The 24,769-nt window shown below is 45.8% G+C and overlaps 3 protein-coding genes across 5 annotated transcripts in view; 2 read left to right on the top strand and 1 right to left on the bottom strand.

Annotated features, from left to right (window-relative positions):
• The first annotated feature begins 583 nt into the window (after window positions 1-583).
• On the top strand, window positions 584-6,667 carry tomm34 (translocase of outer mitochondrial membrane 34). Its single transcript, XM_061785832.1, has 7 exons — window positions 584-840; window positions 1,677-1,816; window positions 2,418-2,517; window positions 3,782-3,934; window positions 4,970-5,266; window positions 5,333-5,459; window positions 5,734-6,667. The coding sequence occupies exons 2-7, from the start codon at window positions 1,687-1,689 to the stop codon at window positions 5,890-5,892; spliced, it is 966 nt and encodes a 321-aa protein (XP_061641816.1). The 5' UTR covers window positions 584-840; window positions 1,677-1,686; the 3' UTR covers window positions 5,893-6,667.
• A 3,031-nt stretch (window positions 6,668-9,698) lies between these two features.
• Window positions 9,699-17,625, bottom strand: LOC133483939 (14-3-3 protein beta/alpha-1-like). The gene is made up of 7 exons (XM_061785842.1): window positions 17,473-17,625; window positions 13,043-13,202; window positions 12,818-12,958; window positions 11,443-11,566; window positions 10,736-10,899; window positions 10,574-10,669; window positions 9,699-10,153 (listed from the first exon to the last, which is right to left on the bottom strand). Exons 2-7 carry the CDS (start codon window positions 13,193-13,195, stop codon window positions 10,097-10,099), a joined length of 735 nt encoding a protein of 244 aa, XP_061641826.1. The 5' UTR covers window positions 13,196-13,202; window positions 17,473-17,625; the 3' UTR covers window positions 9,699-10,096.
• Window positions 17,626-17,672: 47 nt separating this feature from the next.
• fer1l4 (fer-1 like family member 4) overlaps window positions 17,673-24,769 on the top strand; it is a 29,184-nt gene continuing 22,087 nt past the window's right edge. The window contains exons 1-7 of one of the 3 annotated variants that reach the window (XR_009790247.1): window positions 17,673-20,714; window positions 21,803-21,858; window positions 22,273-22,361; window positions 23,312-23,411; window positions 23,477-23,568; window positions 24,323-24,367; window positions 24,455-24,637. Coding sequence is in view for 2 of the 3 variants with exons in the window: in XM_061785798.1 (XP_061641782.1) it covers window positions 20,636-20,714; window positions 21,803-21,858; window positions 22,273-22,361; window positions 23,312-23,411; window positions 23,477-23,568; window positions 24,323-24,367; window positions 24,455-24,637 (644 nt within the window). In the remaining variant the exon portion in view is untranslated. The remainder of the gene's footprint in view (window positions 20,715-21,802; window positions 21,859-22,272; window positions 22,362-23,311; window positions 23,412-23,476; window positions 23,569-24,322; window positions 24,368-24,454; window positions 24,638-24,769) is intronic. The other 2 variants (XM_061785798.1, XM_061785799.1) reach the window with 2 other exon arrangements.

Below are 24,769 nucleotides of genomic sequence, written 5' to 3'. Positions count from 1 at the left end.
CACCCCTGTGCCACACCCTTGTGGACAGTAACAAATTCAGAACAAATACCATACTGGGACTTATTAGTGGCAGTGAAGGCAATTCCAGGATGAGATGGAGAAGGAGTGGTCGGTTAACAAATGAATGCAACCCCCCACTCCCACCCAAATTAAACTCATAAAATAGCAGAAACTTGTACTTTATGGTGTCAGCTGGGCAACCTGGTGTTCGGACACCAACCTGGCTCTGAAAATCGACAAAACCAAGGAGATCGTCATCGACTTGAGGAGGCACGTGTGGAGAGGGTCCACACTTCGCGGTTTCTCGACGTCTTGCATTATCACTGGTGAATGCAGCATTTCATCACCAAGCCATCAGAATGCACTCGTCGATTCAAGTAGCACACAGTGCCAATTTTCAGAAATAGGTAGAGAAGATTTCCATGGTTGGGTAAGGGTGAACAGGCACTCAGAACTATTCATAGCCAAGCATACAAAAAGTCAGTTTTTCATAACTGTTCGTTTTAGCAAAGCACATCACAGCAAGCTGTTCGATTTCCCAGGGAACTTGAATGCAGCGTGAGGCGAACCGACCAACCTCGTCACTACCGTCGTCATCCTCCCCGCTGACGAGGGAGCGCAGCCGGCCGGCAAAGCTCGCGACACCCCGCCCCCTCCGCCGCATTTAGCGCTAGCAGCGTCAGTACGACCAGAAGACTGACAACCACGACCAGCAGGGAGGAAAAAAAACAGGCCCTTGGAGGAATGACTCTGTCGTTTACGCCAGCGAGTTAATGACATTTTAAAACGTTACGCGCTGAACCTTTTTCGCCGAAGCCGCCACTGAGCATCCTAAAGCCGGTAAGTGATACGAGCCTTCCCTTCTTGCTCCCAAATCTCTCGCTCACGCCGGTGATAGCTCCTGTCCTAGCTCAGCACCCGGAAGCGTGCCGATTAGCTTAGCTTCCTGCGTCCGTTTACATAGGTTTGTTAGCTTAGATCTCAAACGGAAGCGTGCCGGTCAGCTTAGCTTCCTGCGTTCGTTTACATGGTTTGTTAGCCTAGCTCTCAAACGGAAATGTGCTGGTTAGCTTAGCTTCCTGCGTTCGCATACATGGTTTGTTAGCTTAGCTCTCAAACGGAAGTGTGCCGGTTATCTTAGCTTCCTGCGTTCGTATACATGGTTTGTTAGCTTAGCTCTCAAACGGAAGTGTGCCGGTTACCCTCGCTTCCTGCGTTCGTATACATGGTTTGTTAGCTTAGCTCTCAAACGGAAGTGTTCCGGTTAGCCTAGCTTCCGGCGTTCGTTTACATGGTTTGTTAGCTTAGCGCCCATTCGGCCTCGGCTCCCATAAGAAAACACTTGTCGGGGCTAGCGTGACATAGCAACTAAGGTGCTCATTTGAAGTCCAGAGTCGTCTGGTTTTATTAGATTTTTCAGTCCGAAAAAAGTACAACTAGTTGGTCTAATAAAAGAGACGTCTCCCCCCCGCCCCCCCAATCAACGAGGGCAGTGTTTTATTCTGACCAAAGAGTCAGGTTCCAGTGATTAGTCGACCCCATTATGTTCCCCTGAACCGATTTCATGGACTTTCGATGGAAATATCTGTATTCTAGAATCTTCAGTGTTGACAAGGTTATTTTGGGCGTATGTTGCAACAAATTGTGTGCTGAGGTTCACGTTCCCCGAAAAACAGGAAAGCAAGAATGACACAGAAAACGAAAGTGAAGCCTTGGGCCGAGCTCAAGCAAGCCGGCAATGAATGCTTTAAGGCGGGCCAGTACGGAGAGGCCACCCGCTACTACAGCCAGGCCATCGGCGAGCTACACAAGTCTAGTGAGTCAACGTCTCTTATTACGTTTCTACTATATTTGTACTTTTACTACGACTACTGAACCAATGTAACACATTCATACATTTAATTAAAATATAGTGCTTTTTGGGGGGAACTTCTACCTTTTAAAACTTTCATATTTTTCCCAGGTGCCTGAAGGCAACACACGCTTGTTGCTAGACAGAATTCATGCATAGCATATTTGCTTACTTTAACAAGTTCCCGATTTGCCTACAATCCACTATATGTCACGTGACCAAAGCGGAACACGAAATAACAAGACTATGTATCAGAATCCACTTTATTTGCCAAGTATGTTAAAAAGACACAAGGAATTTGTCTCCGGTAGTCGGAGCCGCTCTAGTACGACAATTGACAGCCATTTTGACCAAAAATACTTATTAAAAACACATTACGGAGAGGCTTTCCTCATTAATTTTACTTGGCTTGCCGAATGCGGAAGTCGTTTGCGCATATACCAGATTACATAGTTATTTAGACAGACTCCAAATAACCACAATTCACACTTTTTTTGTTTGCTTTGTATTGAGTATAAAAATGTTAATATACTTTGATCCCAAGATGTCATGTTTGTGCCTGCAGATCCAAAGAATGTGGAGGATTTGAGCGTGTTGCACTCAAACCGCGCCGCCAGCTACCTCAAAGAAGGAAACTGTGCAGAATGTTTCAAGGACTGCAACATGTCAGTATATTTTTATAATGACTTTTATTATGACTCGGCGTGTCACATGACAAAGCGCCCCCTTTCCGGTCTCCTACCTTCGTCACTTTCCGGGTGCATCTCATTAAACGAGAATAATGTTGTGTTCTGTTTTTTATGAGCTGCATCTGTATTTGCTTAAGTTTGTCCTTATGCATCTACCTACTTCTATACTTAGCTACTCCCTACTTGCCAACCCACCTAGTGGGTAACCAACTACCTCCGTACTTACCAACCTCTCTAACTAGTAACCTGTCAATCTACATACCTAGTTACTAACCTATTGTAGCTAGCAACCTACCTCGGTAATTGGTTATCTAAGTACTCATTACCGCAGATTTTACGATATGAAAAGTGTGTTACAAATAAAATGTATTATTATTATAGCAATTAGATTTGAATTCTAGACAATATTGAACGGTGGCATTGAAATGTATAAAAAAAAAATCTACCCATAATTTCCTGTGTATAATACGCTCTCGATTATAATGCACACCCCTAAAATCAAGAAGTCTTCTACCCATATGCAATCCACACCCATGATTGTCTATCCATTCATATGTTTATATGCTATAAAAGGTAGTGGTGATGCACTTTTAGTTTTCCTAATCACTTCTTATTAATACTTATGTACAGTTGGGGTCATAAGTTAACATTCCCTGGCAGAAGTTATGATTTCTTGGCCATTTTGCAGAGAATATGAATATATTGGCTTCACCTGAGCACTAACCATAAGTGAAAGAAAATTATATCATTCATATTCTCTGCAAAATGGCCAAGAAATCATAACTTCCGCCAGGGTATGGAAACTTATGAGCACAACTGTACTTGCGCTTTAATGTTTTATACTGTGGCGCACCCCAGTGTTTAGTTTTGACCTTGCAGCTTGATGTATGCATTTCCCACTCTCACGTACACATTGCGCAACGTAGTGAAAACTAAACAAGTCATGTGTCACTCCTAGTGCAACATAAAAATAAAGATAGGACACAACAGCAAGATAAACACACACAAGGGCTATTAACATTCACATTAAGACTATATAAGAGTTTAGGGGAATAACTGTCATAAAACAACATTTTAAAAACTATACAATGGCGCTAGACACGCTGGGAAATCCTTTGATAGCAAGCCGCCAAGTTTTAACAAATGACGTCAGTCAAAAAATGGCGTGTAAGTATTTGAGTATTAGGCTGTGAGATGACAAAAGCCCCCCCAACCTCCTCTTCTGTCTGTCCTTCGCCAGTTCTCTGGAGTTGGTACCGTTCAACGTGAAGTCGTTGCTGCGCCGGGCCGCCGCCTCAGAGGCTCAGGAGCGTTACCGGCAGGCCTACGTGGACTACAAGACCGCACTGCAGCTGGACGCACACATTGTGGCGGCGCACGACGGAGCAAACAGGTACGGGCTACCTTCCTTACATAGTAGGGCCGGGGGGCCAAGAATCATCGAATAACTCGCTTAAGTCCACTTGAAAAATAGGTCGACACCAAATTTCTGCCTTGACGTTCTTGTGTTGGTGCACCACCTAGTGGCTGATGGTGTTCCTGTGCTTAAGAACAGTAAAGTCGTCACTGATTTAGGGTGTGCGGGGGATAAGAACCGGGCCGGACCGCGAAGAGCGAAAATCCACGGATAATTTATGCCCATTAGAATTGCATTGAGAAGGGAAGTTTTCTATAGATTCCCAAAAATTCTTGAATAAGCGTTTTGGGGCTTGGGTCCCCCAAATGAAGAAAACAAAATTCAATGAATTGGAAATCTGTGAATCTGCGGGTGCCGAAACGCACCGTAGTGGGGTTTCTTTCAAAACAATATTAGGACATTGAGCTTCCCCAAAAGAATGAGGAAAGATTACAACAGATTAGAACATGCGCTTACATGAATGGATTGACAGCCCTCATAATTAGGCTTTACACGATCAGAGATTTAAAAAAAAAAAAAACGATCACAAGATGGAGCAGTTGACAAGATGAAGCCCAATGATCGTAAAAAACGGGATACAAGTTTTTATTGCAGTAGTCTGACAGTGCAATCGCAAAAGAGCAAATTCGTCTTGTAGTCTGTCCCACAGCGCCGACATATTTTATTTATTTACTTATTTTTTTAAATAACTTCATTGGCCGTCATATATGTACAGTACTACGGTCAAAAGACACGTGACAAGGCTAAAAATGAACTAGCTTTTGGATTCAAATGTAGTGTGCACGATGGCGACGCGGGATCGGAGAATGATGACAAAGCCAATCGGCGTCAAATCTACTAATAATTACTAGCAGGTACACAATAATAATAATAATGCATACCACTCACAGCGCTTTTCATGGTACTCATTCATTCTATCCACCGCAAATATCAAATCCACTCCACATACTTGCCTACTATTTTATTAATTACCCAACCTACCTACTTGTGCACTTACCCTTTCCTACGTAGGATGACAAAAGCGCTGACGGAGGCAGACGGTCCGGCGTGGCGAGAGAAGCTCCCCACCATCCCCGTCGTGCCTCTGGCTGTCCGAGAGAAGCTCAGACGAACGGCCGGGACCGCGCCGCCGCAGCACAACGGCGCCGCGCAGAACCACAATCTAGCGGGCGAGGATGTACAGCGAGCCAAGTTGCTCAAGGAGGAAGGAAACGCACTGGTAAAGAAAGGGGAGCACGCCCGGGCCGCTGACAAATATACACAGAGCCTCCTCCACCATGCCAAAGAGGCTGCCACCTTCACCAACCGGTAGGTAAACAAGATGGATGCATTGCCGTGGCATCAATGCTAACCTGTGTGTGTGTGTGGGGTTAGGGCGTTGTGCTACCTGGCGCTGAAGCGCTACCGCGATGCAGCCACTGACTGTGATGCAGCGCTCGCCATTGACGGCGCCAACATCAAGGCACTCTACCGACGGGCGCAGGCGCATAAGGAGCTCAAGGTGACCGCTTACCTACTAACGTACTTACCGAGCAACTTGCGTATTGACCTAGATAGCAACCTGCCTTTCTACCAGTCTACTAGGCACCAAATTGTCTGCTTACCAACTTGCTTACTTACCTAGCTACCTTGTTGCTTACTTGCCACCCAACTACCTGCCTGCTTATCTAGCTACATACTGACTTTCCCAGCTAGGTACCCACTCAACCTACTTTTGTACATGGTTTTATTTAGCTATGCTAACGTAGCAGTTGCCATCTTTTTCTTTCCTCCAGGACGTGAAAAGTTGCGTCCGAGACCTCAACAAGCTCCTGGAGGTGGAGCCGAACAACACTGCCGCCATCAAGATGCTACAGGAAGTACAATTACAACAACAGAAACAACCACCACCTCCGCAGGAGAAAAAGAAGAAGTCCAAGACCAAGAAGAAGTGACCACCTGACGCGCATTTGTTCGGGAACAAAAGTGGGCGGAGTTAGGTCCACAAAGACAACCAATCATGAAGCAGTCCGCTCCGTCAATGTCACTACCGGCGCCACCCATCTTTTTGACCCAAGTGCCTGAAACCTCCTCCATCGCTGGCGTCTTTGAGCTTTTTCATTAGTTGTCCTCAGTTCATATAGTCTTTGATCTTCATTGGTCGTGTCATAAGTCACATGTGGGCCATCTGTCATTTTTTTTTTAAATCGTCCTTCGTTGGCGCCATCTTTTATGCCGTGTCTTCGAGCTCGATGTCATGGATCTACTTTCGCCCCAGCCTTTTTTTTTTTCTCCATTGATCTCCCTTCATCACGTCTTTGGTCAGCGCTGCTTTCATTTGGATCCACTTAATCTTGTCATGTCCTTGCTTCATTGGTCTCATTCAATTTAGTCTTTTGCTGTTTAAGTCTCCTTGTCGTGTGTTTAGGGATGTCTAATCTCTTCAAAGGTCACGTTCATCGCATCTTTGATATTGTTGCCTGTGATCACACCTTTGTCGGGCATTTTTTCCATCTAATCCCATCTTCGATCTTGGATGTTCTTCCTTCCAGGTAAATGTGACACCAGTTATCACGCAAAATGTTTCTTTGTCCCCCGGCAGACTAAAACGCAGCCTTCCGATTGGCCCGCAGAAGCATCTTCAAACTCTTCAGAACCTACTCATTTTGGAACTGATGATTGTGATAATGTAGTGTGTTGGCAAAAATAAATAAATAAAATAAAATCACATTTTCAAGACCCGATAAATCTTTGACATTAAATGTTGTACATTTTTTTGTGTCCTTGTCAACACGTAAAAGGTGAAAGACAAAATCATCCGGGCTTTCGGGTGGGGGACGTATCCTTAAGTCAAACAAGCAGCTCGCTAAGCAATAAAACCATCACAAGCAAATTCGTTTTTTCTTGATTTGATTTAAAGGGGGTTTAAAAAAAAAAAAAAAAGCTTCTGCAGCTTTTCCAGCAAACCAAGAGTGGAATGTCCATGGCCAATCACTAACGAGCGAATGATTCAGAAAGCCTTCTTTACTTCAGACACGCTTGTTAGCGTGTATTAGGACAACTTTCATAAAATGGTGGCTTGATACGGTCTCTGGTCACTATGGAAACCAGTCCAACTTTACAAAATGCCTTTTCTACGAAAGTATTAGAACGGCAAGGTCAATTCCTTTGTTTTTGTTGTATACTGAAGACATTTGGGTTTTATTTCCTGGTATTTACATCTCGATGTGTTCAACAACTCAGGACAGAGCACCGTTTGTTTGAAGCCACCCACTTTCCAAGTCAGCAAAAGAAAGTATTGGAACATATGAAATGAACTTCAAGTGAATATTTGTGGCATAATCCTTCCTTGCAATATTCACTTCGCCAGACCGTTGCATTCTTCATTTGAAATGCTTTTCCAGGCCTTTACTGTAGCCTCTTTCAGTTCTTGTTTGTTTCTGGGGGTTTCTCTCTCCAGGAGGTCAAATGCATGCTCTATTGGGTTAAGGTCTGGTCATTGACTTAACCAGTCTAAGACCTTCCATGCCCCCATGAAGTCCTTTGTTGTGCTGACAGTGTGTTTTGGGTCATTGTCTTATTGCATGATGAAGCTTCTCCCGATTAGTCTGGATGCACTTTTCTGTAAATTGCCAGACAAAAGGGCTTTGGAGACTTGAGAATTCATTCTGCTGCTCCCATCATGAGTTACATCATCTATAAAGACTAGCGAGCCCGTTCCAGAAGCAGCCATGACATGCCCCCACCATGCTTCACAGATGAGCTTGTGTGTTTTGGATCATGAGCCAGATCCTCTTTCTCTCTCTCTCTCTCCATACTTTGGCCTTTCCATCACTCTGCTAGAGGTTCATCTTGGTCTCATCAGTCCAGAAAACCTTTGTGGCTCATCTCTCTACTTTGCAAAATGCAATCTGACCTTCAGGTTCTTTTTGCTGATGAGTGCTTTGCGTCTTGTGGTATGGCCTGTCTATGTCTTCTACAGTGGATTGCGATACCTTCACCCCTGTCCTGTTGAGGTTGGCAGTCATGCCACTGACTGTTTGTTGTCTTTGGTGTTTCTTCACAGCTCTCACAATGTTGCTGTCCATACCCTTGGCCGACCTGTTCGCTGTCTGTTTCTCAGTACACCAGTAGTTTCTTTTTTAGGACGCTTTGAATTGTTGCATCAGCTATGCCCAATGTTTTTGCAATAGCTCTGATCGATTTTCCCTCTTCTCTCAGCTTCAAAATGGTTGGCTTTTCTCCCATAGACAGCTCTCTGGTCTGCCTGTTTTCAAAACAGCAAATGCAGTTTTCACAGGCGAGACCCAAAGCCAAAAAAACAAGCACCATCTAATGTTTAAGCAATCAATCTAAAAGACAACACCTGGGCAACTAGAAACACCCATCAGTCACATGTTCCGATACTTTTGCTCACCTAAAGTGGGTGGCGTCAAACAAAAGGCGCTCTGTCCTGAGTTTAACACATTGACATGGAAATAGCATGAAATAAAAGCTGGAATTCTGAGCTTTTGTCTCCTATTCATCTTTCGATCTGAAACCCAAACGTCTTGGGTATACAACAAAAACAAGGAATTGACCTTGCTGTCCAAATACTTTTGGAGGGGACTGTACACTATCATTTGTGTTGACAAATCAGCCATATCTTAGTTCAAAAGCTGGGTGTGGTTGTCAATGCTAGTAGTATTCAACGTTTGTCTTTTTTCCACATTTTGTTCCAGGCTTATTCCAAAAGGGATTTAATTCATTGTCAAACTGGGGGAGTTTGAATAGACAGTTGTGCGCCTTTCCTAATCCTGCTCAATTGACCACAGGTGCACTCCAATGACGCTGGAAAAGAGCTCAAGGATGTACATGTGGTTTCTGTTACTTTATACGTTTGAAAGTCTTTTTACAAAAACTGTAGAACTTGAAGGGGGTGAAAAGACGTTTGTAATCCATTTTGGGATAAAGGTGTGGTATAAAAATGTTGAATACGTTCTGAATGCGCTGTATGCAAGTGAGCTGGCGAAGGCTAATGCTGTGTGTGTAAAATAGTTCCTGGAACATTGGGGGTCAGATATCTTCGTTCAACTTTTGGGGTCTGATCTGTTTATTGCCTGAAAGTTTTAGGGTCAGAGCTTACACTTTCTGGAACCTTTTTCCAAACAATCTTCTGCAATCTCTGGAGGTGTTGGAGGGGGCTCAGAATTTTTTTCAGTTTAACTTTTGGGGCCAAGATTTGTTTTTTTAGCTCAATTGTTTTGGGTCTGATCTCAAGTTCATCTTTTTACTTCCTCAACCTTTGGGTGTCTTTTGGTTTCTCAAACCTCTAGTGTCTTTTTTTGGTTGTTCCTGAACTTTTGGGGTCCAATTTATTCATTTTATTTTTGTAAATTCCTCAATTTTTGGAGTTTCATCTTTTATTTTCCAAAACGTTGGTAGTCTCATTTTAGTCCCGGAACCTTTGGGCTCTGATCTTTATGTTCCTAAACTTTCCTGGAGCCTTTGGGGTCAGATTTTTATTTTTTAGTTCAACTTTTGGGGTCTAATATTTAATTTCTGAAACCTCTCGTAATCTGATCTGTTAGTTCCTGGAAATTTTCGGATTGTGATTGTTTAGGTCTTCGATGTTTTAGTTCCTAAAATGCTTTATGTGGTGCAAAGGTGGGGAAGTGTAGCTTGGGTGTCCCCCCCCCCATTGGTGTCTGGCGCCCCCTCGAGTCTATGAGCAAACAAGCACTACGAGCACGAGTGGGACGAAAAGGAGAAGTCGTGAGCATTGTTGTTGAAAATAAACACACAGTTTAATAACCTTTTTTGTCTTGTTGTTTGTTTGGATTAAAGTGGAATAAAAGCAGCCAGTGGGCAGGACTAACAAGCCAATAGGAAGTTAAGGAGGAGGAAGGAAGGAAGGAAGGAAGTAGGAAGAAAATGGCGATAGATTAAAAGAAGAAAAGAAAAGAAAAAAAACCTCCTAGGGAGACAGGACGGGCCAGAAGGTTCTAACAGAGCTTGTGGAGTGCCAGGTTCGGGAGGGGGCGGGGGGGGCATGCTGCTGCTTCTTACATAGAAGAAGAAGGAATGAACGTTTGTGTGCATGAAGAAGAGGAGGAGGAGGAAGCGCAGGTGTTGGATGTCAAAAGGTATCGGGTGGGTGGGTGTTGGGGGTGCGCTGTACTAGTTCTCGCCCTCGCCGGCCTCCACCTCGTCACCCTGGTTTTCTGATGTCCACAGCTGAGGATGACACACAGGAAGTAGCCAGTCAGTCACTTCCTGCCCTGAGTGTGAGCTCACACAGACATTTCAACAGGTACACTGACAGACTACTTTTTCTTTAGATTTTGTGAATCTTTTTATATATATATATATTTTTTTTTTATAAACGTGGTCATCTTTAAACTTACAATTATTTTACATTTATTCATCAGTTTGTAATCCCTTTTTTACTTGCGGTATCTGTAATATAGTCTACCTTTGTAATGATATCTTGTATTTCACTTCAATATCCTTTATAGCTTGGCTGCTTATTTATTATTCCATCGATTTGTCATTTTTTTCCCCCCATCGAGTTTGTTACTTTATGCACACTACTCCCACATGCAGCTCAAAAGAAATCCGTCTTAGTTGAATTGTCGTGCGAGAGTGACGACTCACAGTCAGGTTGTCCCTTAGTAGCTGCATGATCAGCGTGCTGTCTTTGTACGACTCCTCGTTCAAGCTGTCGAGCTCGGCGATGGCCTCGTCGAAAGCCTGCACAGGAAGGAAGTCGAGCGAGTGTAGCGGCTCCTGTTGTTGTTATTGCGCTTGCGGTGCTACCTGCTTGGCCAGAGAACAGGCCTGCTCCGGTGAGTTGAGGATCTCGTAGTAGAAGACGGAGAAGTTGAGGGCCAGGCCGAGTCGGATGGGATGTGTGGACTGCATGTCCGTCTTGCTGATGTCAAACGCAAACTGGTACGCTTGCTGCGAGTTGCTCACCGTTTCTTGGAGACAGAAACACATCTTAATTCAGGAAGATGCCCTGTGTGTTTCTCGCAGGTCACGTTGGGAGGACTAAAATACGCCAGAGGACAACACTCCCAAATCAGGAGCAGCCTTCCACCTACAGTATGTACGCACTATCCATTTACCGCTAACCGGCGTTTTCCTCTCCGTAGGTGCTCATTGTTGCTTCATGTCTAGAAGATCCAAAATATTTGGGATTTTCTTCTGATATTTCCAGAGGAGAGATTGCTACAGTTCGGTGACGAGTGATGGCCGTTTTCGGCTTTTTGAGTCAAGTCCCCTGCGAGGAGGACGCCATGATTCTCGGGGGTGAGCAGTGACGTATCACAAGTAGCGGACATCTTTGTGGAATTTTCTTAAAAAAAAAAACATCTAAAAATCCTCCAGAGCAAAAAAAAACCATTCAGGATAAACCAATTGATGACTAAAGTACATGAATTTTAACGCGTCCACTTTGACATTTCTTGCGAGCGCCACAAGTGGCAGTTTTACCAGGAGACGCCACCCTCGACAAAGCTCACCCTTCTTGTCGTCGCCGGCCGCCACCTCCGACAGGTATCTGAAGTAGTCTCCTTTCATTTTGAGGTAGAACACTTTGCTCTCTGCCGGCTTCGCGTTGACGATGAGGAAATTGTCCAGAAGGTTCTGAAAGGAGACGCGCAGCACAACAGTACGTCCAAAGTATTCATTCCTTTTTCTTCTCATATGAAAATATCACACAGTACCAACAACCACACTCATAATATGCACAACATAAGAGTCATTAAGTTATAGTGCTGCATCTGCAACATTTGCACAATCGACATTGTCGCACACGTTTCTTGAAGTCTTGGCCACCCTTTGCACAATGGTCATTGCGCCACACTATTGTTCTATTCGTCATTTCAAACTGCTCTAATTGCGAGAGGATTCTTTTTGCACAATTGCCGCCAAAAAAAAAAAAAAAAAAAAGGCCACATTTACTTGCAACCTTTTGTTGCTCAGTGACTTTTTTTTTTTTTTTTTTTAAACGTCTATGTCTCAAAAGTATTGTCTGTTGTCATACTAGAGCGGCTCCGACAAATTCCTTGTGTGTTTTTCGGACATACTTGGCAAATAACGATGATTGGGATTCGGCGACAGTGGCATTTCCGCTCGTGTTCGGCTTTCGCCTTGAAGCAACTCGGTGACGCACCAAATGTAGGAGCACAAATTGCGCTGTAGGGTTTCTATTTCTGCTCATTTCGCATCATAATCCGACAGCGCGAGCTGGCCCGGAGACACGCACGGGAGTTTCTGCGCTATACCGATGAGCAATTTGTAAACCGCGATATAGCGAGGGATTCCTGTACACACGTTTTGACTCGCATCCCGACCTTGAACACAACACATCGCTGCGTACGCATCCGGACCTCAAACGCGACCCGAACCACGCTTATTGACCTTGATCACAATCTTCTTCATCTTGAACACAAAGCACACAAATGTGGACTTCACAAAACGCCAGACCTTGAACACATCACTGGGGACATTGCGCCTTTAAAATAGCCAGATTTATAAAGTGATGGACATGGACAACTTATGCAACAACCTAAATCAAGAAAAAAAAAAAAAAAAGTCAAGCTCAATTGATTTCAAAAGCTCATTAAATCAAGGGCATGAAATGATTCTGGAATGGTTAAGTTCCAAAAATCAGTTCGAAGACTGGCGATTTATTTGAATAGCGAGGCGAAAAAGGGGGAATTTGAATGTGGAATGTGATCCTTTTTCCGTAAAACATTCAAATTCATTCATTCACGGAAGCATGCGTCTGCTTTTTTTAATGTAAGGACAAAAGGTGCATTTTTAGTTCATCCTGGAATTTGACGCCAAAGCCAAATATCCCCCCTTTTTTCATTTTTTTTTTCTTAAACATACCAGCACATCGTGGCAGATCTCCTGGAGCTCAAGCTCGATCTTGAGGCGGTAGTCACGAGCCATCTGCTGCTTCTTCTCATTGCCCTCGGTCTTCTGCTCGATGCTGGAGATGACGCGCCAGGACGAGCGGCGAGCGCCCACCTGCCGGCGAAAAGACAAGACCGCCGCCAAAGTCAAGACGGCGGCGCGTGACGGAACCCCCGGCCGACGCGGCGGATGTCGTACCACGTTCTTGTAGGCCACGGACAGCAGGTTGCGCTCCTCGTTGGTCAGATCCTTGTTCTGCTCCGTCACCTGCTTCATGGCGGCCGCCATGTCGTCGTAGCGCTCGGCCTGCTCGGCCAGCTTTGCTTTCTGGACCAGCTCGCTCCTGTCCATCTTGCGGCTGCCGAGGACAACGTGCGTCGGTCAACGCTCGGCGCGTTCGTTCGTCCTGGCCGCTCGCGCCAATTTTCATTTGTGGAAAATTCGGCCGCGGCCGCCTTCACCTAGTTTGGGGCCGCCTCCGCTTCCGAAGCGCCGACATCACCAAAAGTGGGTCGCGCGAATCCGAAGTCATTTTTTAAATGTTCAGCTTTACAGTAAGTTTTATAATCAAGCAGAGGTGCAAAAAAATGATCGATTAGCCGACACCTAATCATTATCAAATTTATCGGCAACTATTTTGATAATTCATTAATCGTTTAGAGACCTGGTTTAACTGAAAATTGTCCGCATCGTCGGCATTTCAGCCTCTGAGCTGTGAATATTCTCCCATTTCTGTCGTCCTCCGTGGAAACGGTGATTATGTTTGTGCTAAATCAAAGAAAGACGTTGCAAACATCTGCTTTATGTTTGGTGGGCTCACCACCTGTGGGAGGGGCCATAGGGGGCGGGGACCTTGGCGATCCGATCCCCGGCTACAGAAGCTGGCTCTAGGGACGTGGAATGTCGCCTCTGTGGCAGGGAAGGAGCCCGAGCTGCTGTGTGTTGGACTCTCTTCCACTCTGGAGTTGCCCACGGTGAGAGGCGCCGAGCAGGTGCGGGTATATTTATTGCCCCCCCACACTCCTCAGCCTCCCTGGTAAGGTCTATTCAGGGGTGCTGGAGAGGAAGGTCCGCCTGGAAGTCAAATCTCAGATTCAGGAGGAGCAGTGTGGTTTTCGTCCAGGCCGTGGAACAGTGGGCCAGGTCTACACCGTTGGCAGGGTCCTCGAGGGTCCACGGGAGTTTGCCCAACAGGTCTACGTGTGTTTTATGGACTCGGAGAAGGAGTTCGAACACGTGCAGCGTCTGCAGTGATGCGGACTTTGTATCGGTCCGTTGTGGTCAAGAAGAAGCTCAGCCGAAAGGCGAAGCTCTCGATTTACCGTTCGATCTACGTTCCTACCCTCACCTAAGGTCACGAGCTGTGGGTCGTGACCCCAAGAACGAGATCTCGGATAAGCGGAAGACAATGGATGGATTGATGGATCTTGTATCTTAAAGCAAGTCAAAACTCTCAAAATAAGTTGAGTAAGAAATTCACCTGGCAACTAAATGTTCTCATTGACCTCAGCTCTGATGCAGTCTATTGAGGTCATCCGTTGCACAGGTCGGCACGGTCCTTTCATTCTGCAGCCACCGAGTACGACACCGCGGCTCCGAGCCCGTTAAAACCAGGGAATCCTCCGGGGTTGGCTTTCGCGCTCCACTTTGGGGGCCGGGTGGGGGCTTCTCCCCCGACAGGAAGTGCCCTTCTTATCGTCTCGTGTCACAGGACAGACTCAGTAGAGACGCTCGTCACTTCGTTTGCTTTACGGTTATAACTCAATTATTTGGATACTTGATTGATCGGTCTATTATATTTCGATTAATTGGATTTAAAAACAAACAAAACAAAAAAAAAAGATTTTCGATCCCTTTCGTCAAAAAGCAGTACATTGTCAACTTGACTTGCAGATAAATGCGCAAACAAATTGATTAGGATTCAGTTACTGCTTGGGTCCATAACGTCAGAAAGTGTTGATGATCGTTTTCAAAAGTAAAAGCAGATGTTTGCAAATCTTCCTTTGTCTCAAAACAAAGATAATTGGTCTGCTTTCGACAGAAATCTGACAATATTTACTGGCGAGAGCCAGAATGTCTCCAAACAATGACTCAATCATCAAAATAGTTGCCAATGAATTTGCTAATCGCTTAGTTATCGCTAATTAATCGATTAGCTGTTGCGCCGCTACGCTGTACGTAGCACGTGCACACAACATTCACTACACATGGGCCGAAATTGGATTTTGACTCCCACTCCCACCAAAATGGATCCCATTTCCGTCCCAATTCAAAATTTGACAGAATCCCACTCGCATCCTTAACCAGCATAATCCTAACCTTAACCCCAACACTACTCTAAACTTCTGGTTTTTTTGTTTGTTTTATATTTGGGATGTACATCTCGTTCCATCTGCGGAGCCTACCCTTCCCGCGATCCAGGAGCCAATCACGTTGAAGCGGGGCGGGTCTTGCCGAGAAAGGCAGTGGGATTTCCAAGAACGTCTGTGAAATGGGACCTTCCCTCCCTCAATTTGTTTCATCTTTTGTAAAAGTGTTTCTGCTTTTGTTCATGTCTTTTCTGAAATGCAAAAGTGTTTTTTGATTTGTGTTCGTTGGTTTTCTGAAATGTGTTTTGGCTTTTGTTAATGGCTTTTCTGAAATGTAAAAAAAGCTTTTCACAATTTGTTATAATGTTTTGCACTTCCAGGCCACCGCAAGTGAAGTCATCGGGAGTGGAAACGCACTCCTGCCCGATCCCGTGATTAACGGTGAAATTCACTCTCAACCCAGCGGGAATCCTCAACAAATGGCAAGCCCGAGCACAAACACAATTGACTTCCTGCATGCCGCGCACATGACACACAAATGCAGCATTTACTGAGTGTTGCGCTTGAGGACATTAAATACACACGAAAGCAACGTGAACGCATCATTCAAAAACCGCAAATAAATTGAATTGACTCGTTTAGTAAGGAAAGTGATCAGTGTTGAACGTACACAATGATCAATTGATGCTGGAAGACCAAAACATTAGGTACCTAACGCAATGGCGTCCAATATTAGAAAAAATAAATCAAATGTAAAACCAAAACAATACTAGCAGCAACAAAATAACATTTTGGGTATAACATTTAGAATGTGGAATTAGACACGGTAAGAATTAAATTATTTTGTTTCAGCGGAACATAAATTATGATTATCTTTAATCACATGTATTATTTTAACAACGCTGTATAGCCATAATGCCATTAGCGTTAGTCTTGTGTAATGAATATTACACCCCCCCCCCCCCAAAAAAAAAAACAATTGTTAACGATACAGGAAACAAACAAAAAAAAAATTTGCTGGATTTATTTGAATAACTTGTTACATAATAAATATGCAAATGAACAAATATAAAGTGTTATATTGTCCATCTTGACATCTCAATTGGCACTACAGTTAGAATATGTCCTTATATTATCATCACATTCATTTTGACGCCTTTAATTTCGCTCAACTTTATAACCATTATAATTCATTAAATATCACTGTCAATTAGAGGAGCACAATCAATTGATGAATCAACAACAATCGATTGTTTAGGAGACCTTGTTTAACTTTCACGCCTCAGAATTTGAGCGTCTCCACAGTAAATCTTGTCCCGTTTGTGCCGTCCTCCATCATTTATGAACAAACCATCCATCTCTCTTAAATGGAGGCTTTCGTCCGTGACTGAACGTGACGTCGGTCACACACGCCAGCAAATGAAATCCCTGCAGCACTTTTGGTCACCACTCGACAATCACGGTCTTTCTCTACGGACTAAAATAGGCCAGCAGTTATTTTCGAAACGACCAAGTTGCGATTTCTTTCCCCTCGCTCGCCATTAGCCAGCGCGCTAACAGGCAAGCTAGCAGCACTCTCGGGCGGGGAAGCCTTTTCCGACGCAGGGTGTCACAGCAGAGGCTTAAATCGTCGCCCGAGGACGTGAAATCGTCGCGGCGGCCTGCGAGTGTGCCCGCAGGCGACGCGTTCCTTGGCGCGGCCTGCTAGCAGTTCCGCCCTCGCCCGCGTCGTCGAATTTTAAGATGGAGGCTAGCCGAGCACGCTAGCCGGATCCTCGTTCAGCGGACGCCCGGCCGCTTTTCATCCGACACATCGGCGGGGTCTCACTGGGACCTTTTAGGGCTCAAATTAAGCCTCCTAAAATCACCAAGCGCAATCGCGGAGAAACGGGAGCGGCGGTACTCCCGGGAAATGAGGGTGTGTTATAGCCCACGCCATGACGGAGCAGCGGAGCTACGTGAGCACGGAGCGGACGCATTCCACCACCAGCGAGCGAGCGAGCCTGTCGCCGCAGTTATGCGGCGGGCCAGCGCAACTAAGATGTCCGAAAATCGGCCCGAAACACCGCGGTGCCGAGCGTCGAGCGTCGAACGAAAACCGCCCCAACGGACCGACAACGAGTGCGGGGAGGAAAGAGCGTTTATGTCGCGGGACTCGGAACAAGCCTCATCGGGCGCCGCTGCGATATTTGTCCGTACGCAGCCCCAGCGGATCTCGGCCTAAATCCTCGCCGCCTGCCCCTAACCACAATAGCCGCCTTCCGCGGCCGCTCGCCCCGATCCGAGAAAGTGTGAGGAACAATGATGGCGTCAACTCACGTTTGTCAGCTAGGAGAGTTTGCGATTTTGTGGCTCGAGCGACGGCGTCCTCCTCTCGCTGCTCAGCTCAGGGGATTCAGGGCACAACCACTTCCGCCTGCGCTGACACTTCCGCTTCCTCTCAGCCCCGCCCCCCGCCAGTATCCAGGACGACGGCGATCAGGGGTTTCCGAGCATCCCGGCAGGGGCTTTGACGTCAGGGCTGCCATGGCAACCGCTGACGGCACCGCAATGACGTCGTTATTTAGTCATTATTTAGTTGTATTTTTTTCTGTGGATCTCTATCAAGGTTTAATTCTATTCAAATGTATTGGATATATTTTTAAAATCAGTTTATTCAACAGCTTGCAAATTAATCTTTTTTTAAAATAAAAAAATTACTGTAATTAACGTGAACGTTAAATAATAATAATAATAATAATAATAAATTATATATAGACTATGAAGGCAAAAGTATTTATTTCATGTTTTGAAATATTTTGTTTTGAAAAACTGACTTGAAACTTTACCTCTGGCTTGAAACCCTACTTTGATATTCTACTTTGATAGACCTAACCGGTCTGTAAAGCCGAATTAGATTTTTACTTTTGTATTTTATTTTCTTCTGAGAAGACTAAAGCCTAATTTGTAACCCCAACCCTGCCTTGAAATTCTAACTCCGGCCTGAAACATTAAACCTGGTTTCAAACCTGGTTCCCTCACTCGTGAACAAGACCCCAAGATACTTGAACTCCTCCACTTGGGGCAGAATCTCATCCCCGACCCAGAGAGGGTAGTCCACGGCCTGGACGAAAACCACACTGCTCCTCCTGAATCTGAGATTTGACTTCCAGGCGGACCCTCCTCTCCAGCACCCCTGAATAGACCTTACCAGGAAAGCTGAGGAGTGTGATCCCCCTTTTTAAAAAGCGGGACCACCACCCTAGTCTGCCAATCCAGAGGCACCGTCCCCGATGTCCACGCGATGTTGCAGAGGCGTATCAGCCAGGACAACCACACAACATCCAGAGCATTGAGGAACTCTGGGCGAATCTCATCCACCTCCGGGGCCCTGCCACCGAGGAGCCTTTTAACCACCTCGGTGACCTCGACCCCAGAGATAGGAGAGCCCGCCTCAGAGAACCCAGACTCTGCTCCCTCATGAGAAGGCGTGTCGGTGGAAATTTAGGAGGTCTTCAAAGTATTCTCCCCACCGATTCACAACGTCTCGAGTCGAGGTCAGCAGCGCCCCATCTCCACTATACACAGTGTTGATGGTGCACTGCTTCCCCCTCCTGAGACGCCGGATGGTGGACCAGAATTTCTTCGAAGCCGTCCGGAAGTCTTTCTGCGTGGCCTCACCGAACTCCTCCCACGCCCGGGTTTTTGCCTCAGAGACCACCAAAGCCGCATTCCGCTTGGCCAGCCGGTACCCATCAGCTGCCTCAGGAGTCCCACAGGCCGAAAAGGCCCGAAAAACTCCTCCTTCGGTTTGACGTCATCCCTCACCGCTGGTGTCCACCAACGGGTTCGGGGATCGGCGCCACGACAGGCACCGACTACCTTATGGCCTCAGCTCCCGTCGGCCGTCTCGACAATGGAGGCGCAGAACATGGTTCACTCAGAGTCAATGTCCCCCCAATGTCCTAGAGAGGCGGGTGAAGTGGGAGTTGAAACTCCTTCTGACAGGGGATTCTGCCAGACGTTCCCAGCGGACCCTCACAATACGTTTTGGGCCTGCCACGTCGGACCGGCATCTTCCCCCACCATCGGAGCCAACTCACCACCAGGTGGTGATCAGTTGAAAGCTCCGCCCCTCGCTTCACCCGAGTGTCCGAGACATGCGGCCGCAAGTCCGATGACACGACCACAAAGTCGATCATCGAACTGCGACCTAGGGTGTCCTTGTGCCAAGTGCACGTGTGGACACCCAAATGCTTGAACATGGTGTTCGTTATGGACAATCCGTGACGAGCACAGAAGTCCAATAACAGAAGACCGCTCGAGTTCTGATCGGGGGGGCCGTTCCTCCCAATCACGCCCTTCCGGGTCTCACTGTCATTGCCCACGTGAGCATTGAAGTCCCCCAGCAGAACGATGGAGTTCCCAACGGGACCTCTCTCCAGCACCCCTTCCAAGGACTCCAAAAAGGCTGGGTACTCTGAACTGCTGTTTGGTGCATAGGCACAAACAACAGTCAGGACCCGCCCCCCCACCCGAAGGCGGAGGGAGGCTACCCCCCAGAATGTCCACCGGGGTGAACCCCAACCTACAGGCGCCGAGCCGGGGAGCAATAGGTATACCCGCACCTGCTCGGCGCCTCTCACCGTGGGCAACTCCAGAGTGGAAGAGAGTCCAACCCCTCTCGAGAGGACTGGTACCAGAGCCCAGGGCGTGTGTGCGGGCGAGCCCGACTACATCTCGTCGGAACGTCTTGACCTCACACACCTCCTTCCCTGCCACAGAGGTGACATTCCACGTCCCTAGAGCCCAAAAAAAATTAAAAATAAAAGTACTTGTTAAAAAAGTTTTTTTAACAGAAAAAAATACGTTATTTTCGTAAGATTCCAACTTTTATCCCCAGGAAAAACATGACTACTCTTGAGAGAGTCACAACTTTTTCACCCCCCCCCCCCACAATAAAAAAAACGTTTTTGTTGAAAAACGTAAGAAGTTTTTTAATTGTCACCTCCCTTGTTAATAGTTTTTTTATTGACTGCGTTGATTGTGTTAACAGAAATAAATACATCAGTTAGATCTATACGAATGTTTTTTTTCTGAATTGTATACAAAAAATGGGTGCTCTTTTTTTGTCTAGAGCACCTGCCTCCAAAATATCTGTGCACGTGCCTGCTGTGGGTCTTGGAAAATGCGTTGAAATGCTCTCAAATTGGTTGTTTTGACTCGGAAGTTAAGTGACATCTCCGATCGCGTTCCACTTTGGACGTCTTGTTTGTACTGCACGCGTGTGTGCGTAGTCAAAGGAGGAAACTAGTTAAGCCAGTGGAGTCTCTTTGCCTGGTCAAACACGGCGTTGGACGGGACCAGCCCAAAGCGACACGCGCCCAAACGCGCAAACTCCAGCTGGTGCGAATCTGTGTGGGCTGATGTTGGCACCTGCAGACACCTGCAGACACCTGTAGACGGGGATTATCTTCTCGGGGGGGCCTCGCTCGTCTTCGTCATGTCCGTCAGCGTGACCGTGAGGAAGGTCTCCAACCTGCCGGGAGGATCCCAACGCAGAGTGGAGCTCTGCTTCAGAGGTTAGTCGGCGGCCTGGGGGGGAAAAGGAAAAAAGGTTGGCGAGAGATGGCAGAAAAGGCAAAAAAAAAAATGTTTGGGAACTCATGTGAAAGTTGACATTTAGCATTCAAGATTGGTTTGATGTATATTTTGTGTACCGTACTGCAATTTTGGATAATTGACCTCATTGTAAATAAATATGGGTCATTTCCATATCATTTGACCAGTAACGGGTAAAGACGTGGCCCACTGAATGTTTGACTGTTTTGTGTTCCAAATGAAGTTTGATGATTTGCAACATGGTTTGTGAAGGTACTAATTCAATTTTCAACGACCGGTTAGCAAATCTGCCTCGCAGTTCTGAGGACCGGGGTTCGATCCCCGGCCCCGCCTGTGTGGAGTTTGCATGTTCTCCCCGTGCCTGCGTGGCTTTTCTCCGGTTTCCTCCCACCTCCCAAAAACTTGCATGCTAGGTTGATTGACGTGTCTAAATTGCCCGTAGGTGTGAATGTGAGTGCGAATGGTTGTTTGTTTCTATGTAGCCTGCGATTGGCCGGCGACCGGTTCAGTGTGTACCACGCCTCCTGCCCGATGACAGATGGGATAGGCGCCAGCACGCCCGCGACCCTAGTGAGGCGAAGCGGCACAGAAAATGGATGGATGGACAAAATAGATGTTTATTTTTTTATGTATGTCTCTATTGTTATTCTCAGATTGACTTTTCTAAAAGAAAAAGTCAAACAAGAATCTTTTGGTTTTAAAATGATGACGATTTTCTCCAAAATGTTGACTGCTGAAGGATTACATCTTTTTATCATGGAAAACAATGACGTTATTCTTGTATGATTATGACATTATTGTTAATATCAGACTGTTTGTCACAACAACATATATTTTACAAATGTTTTTTTTTTTTTAAATAAAACTTTTTCCCCTTGAGAAAAAATGTTTTCCTTTAAATCCATGACTTGATTTTTTTTTTCCCCACAAAGAAATATGACTTTAGTCTTGTAAAATGTTCCTTGCAATCCTATGACATCATTGTTGTAGTACAGTTTTTGCTGTTGCTATGGTAACTTGTTTTTTTTTTTTTTGGGCCATCCTCCAGGATTCACCCAAAAGACCAGGGTGGTGCACAGCGAGGGCGTGGCCGTCTTCAACGAGGTCGGTCCAATCAGAGCGCAGATGAGTGATGACGTCGTGTCGTGTTGCGTGCGTGTGATTTTGTCGGCTTCTGATTGAAACTGTTTTCACGGGACTGATGGGAAACGGCAGATTTATCCAGAATGCGTCTGGAATGTATCCACGGGGTTTGCAAAATGTATCCGTCATGAATCTGGAATATATTCTGCACGTTTGTGGAATGTGACCAGAACGTATCCAGAATGTTTGCTGTACGTGGAAAACCCAGTGGCACGGAATCCCGCAATTAGATAATGAGATGACGTCACTTCTCCTGCCCTGCTGTGTTAAAAAAAAATCATCATTTGAATCATTTTACAAGTTAGCACTCCAGGCGTGACCAGGTGTGTGTGTGTGTGTGTGTGTGTGCGCGTGCGTGTGTGTGTGTGTGTGCAGTCTTTCCGCTGGCCTCACTATGGTAAAGTGATCCGACATGAAGTGTTGACCATCACAGTTTACAACTTCAGTAAAGTCTTCTCCAACAGGTAACACACACACACACACACACACACACACACACGCACACACACGACAAGATCATGTCAGCAACTCGTTATTGAGTTTGTTGTTCAGTTAGCGGCGGCAGGTCGACCGACCGGTTAGCACGCGTGCCTCACAGTTGCGAGGTTGCGGGCCCTGCGTGCGCTTTCCTCCCGCCATCCCAAAAACGTGCGCGCTCGGTTGATTGAGGGCTCTAAATTGGCCGTAGGTGCGAATGGTCGTTTGTCTCGACGTGCCCTGCGATTGGCCGGCGACCGGTTCCGGGTGTAGCGCGCCTCTCGCCCGGAGACAGCTGGGATTGGCAGATGGGAAATTAATGATTGAAGGTTCAGTTAGTTTGTCAGCGAGTTCAATAGTTCATTGTTGGATTAGTTCATTAGTTTGAATGGTTCGTTAGTCGATTTGTTTATTAGCTGTTTCGATGATTGATTGATTGGTGCGTTGGTGCTTGTTTCTTTTGTCAGTTCTTTTATCCGTTAGTAAGTCAGTCAGTTAGTTAATTTGTGAGTCTTTTAGTCGGTAAATCAATTTGTTGTATGGTTGATTAGTTACTTTGCTGTTTCCTTGTTTATTTATCGATTTACTTAGTTAGTTATTTAGTTAGTTGTGTTGACTCACTGGTTGTTTTTATTTGATATTAGTTGTTGATTCTTTTTAGTTAGTTAGTTTTTTTAGTCACTGTTTGGTTAGATTCTTGTTGAATCGTTGTTTGGTCAGTTCATTTGTTACTGGAGTTTTGTTCATTGTTTCATTAGTTAGTTGTTTACTTGGTTTGTTTGGGATTTCGATGTTTTGTTAATGGGGGATTTAGGCAGGTAACACACTCAACACTGTTCACACTGTGTGTGTGTGTGTGTGTGTGTGTGTGTGTGCGCATGCGTTGCATGTGTGCACATGTGCGCGTGTGTGTTTGTGTGCATGTGTGTCCGTGTAGACTGCTGGGCAAGCTGGTTGTGGGCCTCCAGCACATCGTTACATCAGGGAGGCTGTTGCTACGGGAACCACTCACCGATGACAACCTTCTCCTGACTGACGTGAGTGTGTGTGTGTGTGTGTGTCTGTGTGTGTCTGTGGTAATGTTGTTGTCCGTGGTGTGTAGATCTACGTGGAGTTGGACGTGCGCTACCATCCGGTCGAGGGCGCCGCAGGAGGCTGGGACGGGCAGGACTTCATCAGAGTCGAGGATGGCGAGTAAGAAGGCAATTTGAAGACAGAAGGGCTCTGATTGGACGGACATGTGTGAAGTCACTTGTTGCTAGGCCGAATTCCGATTTCCTTGGCATTGGGTTTGGCCCAGGGTTCGTCATTTTATGTGGCTCGCAAAAGCAAATCGTGTCTCTTCACTTTCATTAACCTCGAGAGATTGATGGCATTATTATTTTTTTGGTAAACAAAGCACTTTTTAAAAATAACCGAACAATAGTTGAGCAAATAGTTGTCCTTGACTTCATATTTCAAAACTCGTTATCCGTCAGTGTTTTTGTGACCGCCGCATGCAATAATATGATGAGGTGATGATGCATTTATATTTATATTTATTTGACAGTCACAACGGCCCACCGAGGGCCCACCATTACGACATTCTTTTTTTTACTTCCACCAAGCGTATTAACTTGTTCGTTGGTTAGCTAGTTAGTTGGCTATGTTTATGATTAGGGTTAATTTGTTGGCTAGTTTCTTGGTTGGTGTGTTTATTAGTTAGTTTGTTGATTGATTAATTGGTTAGCTAATTAGTTGTTCAGTTAATATGTTTGAGTTTGTTATTTACTGAATTTGTTTAGTTGTTTTGTTAGTTTGTCAGTTGTTTAACTCATTCTTTAGTCAGCTATTTAGTTAGTTAGTTAGTTAGTTAGTTAGTTAGTTGTCCTCGATCAGAAGAGTCATACGGACGGGATTTTTTTTGCCCTGTGTGTGTTTTTAAGATGTTTTGATTTGCGCTGTTCAGATCATCGCCGGGCTTCCGGAACGAAGCCTTTGAAGAAGACGAGAGGTGAGAGTGACATCGCGTCGCAGTCACACGAGCGCGCGCTCGTCGCTTCACCGTGTGGACAAAAAAAACATCGTCGTGTGCCCCAAGCCCTCAGACGTTGAGTCGTCCCGAGAGGCAACTGGAGAGGGAGGCTCGGCATCTGGGACGCAGCCTCATCCAGGCGCAGGGCGACGACGACGGCGACGACTACGACGACTACGACGACGACGATGACCAAGACGACCTGCTGGACTTGGAGGCGTCCGACATCGTCTTCACGCCTTTGATGAGGTCTGGTCACCGGATACAAGAGTCCTCATTGACCAGTAACAGTAAACCCGTACAGTGGTACCTTGACTTACGCGTCTCATTCATTTGGTGACCAAGTTCATAGCTCACTTGAATTCCCCTTGGGAGTGTTCT

This window comes from Phyllopteryx taeniolatus, chromosome 9 (assembly GCF_024500385.1).
Source record: "Phyllopteryx taeniolatus isolate TA_2022b chromosome 9, UOR_Ptae_1.2, whole genome shotgun sequence".
NCBI lineage: Eukaryota > Metazoa > Chordata > Actinopteri > Syngnathiformes > Syngnathidae > Phyllopteryx > Phyllopteryx taeniolatus.
This window is presented reverse-complemented; position numbering and strand designations above follow the sequence as displayed.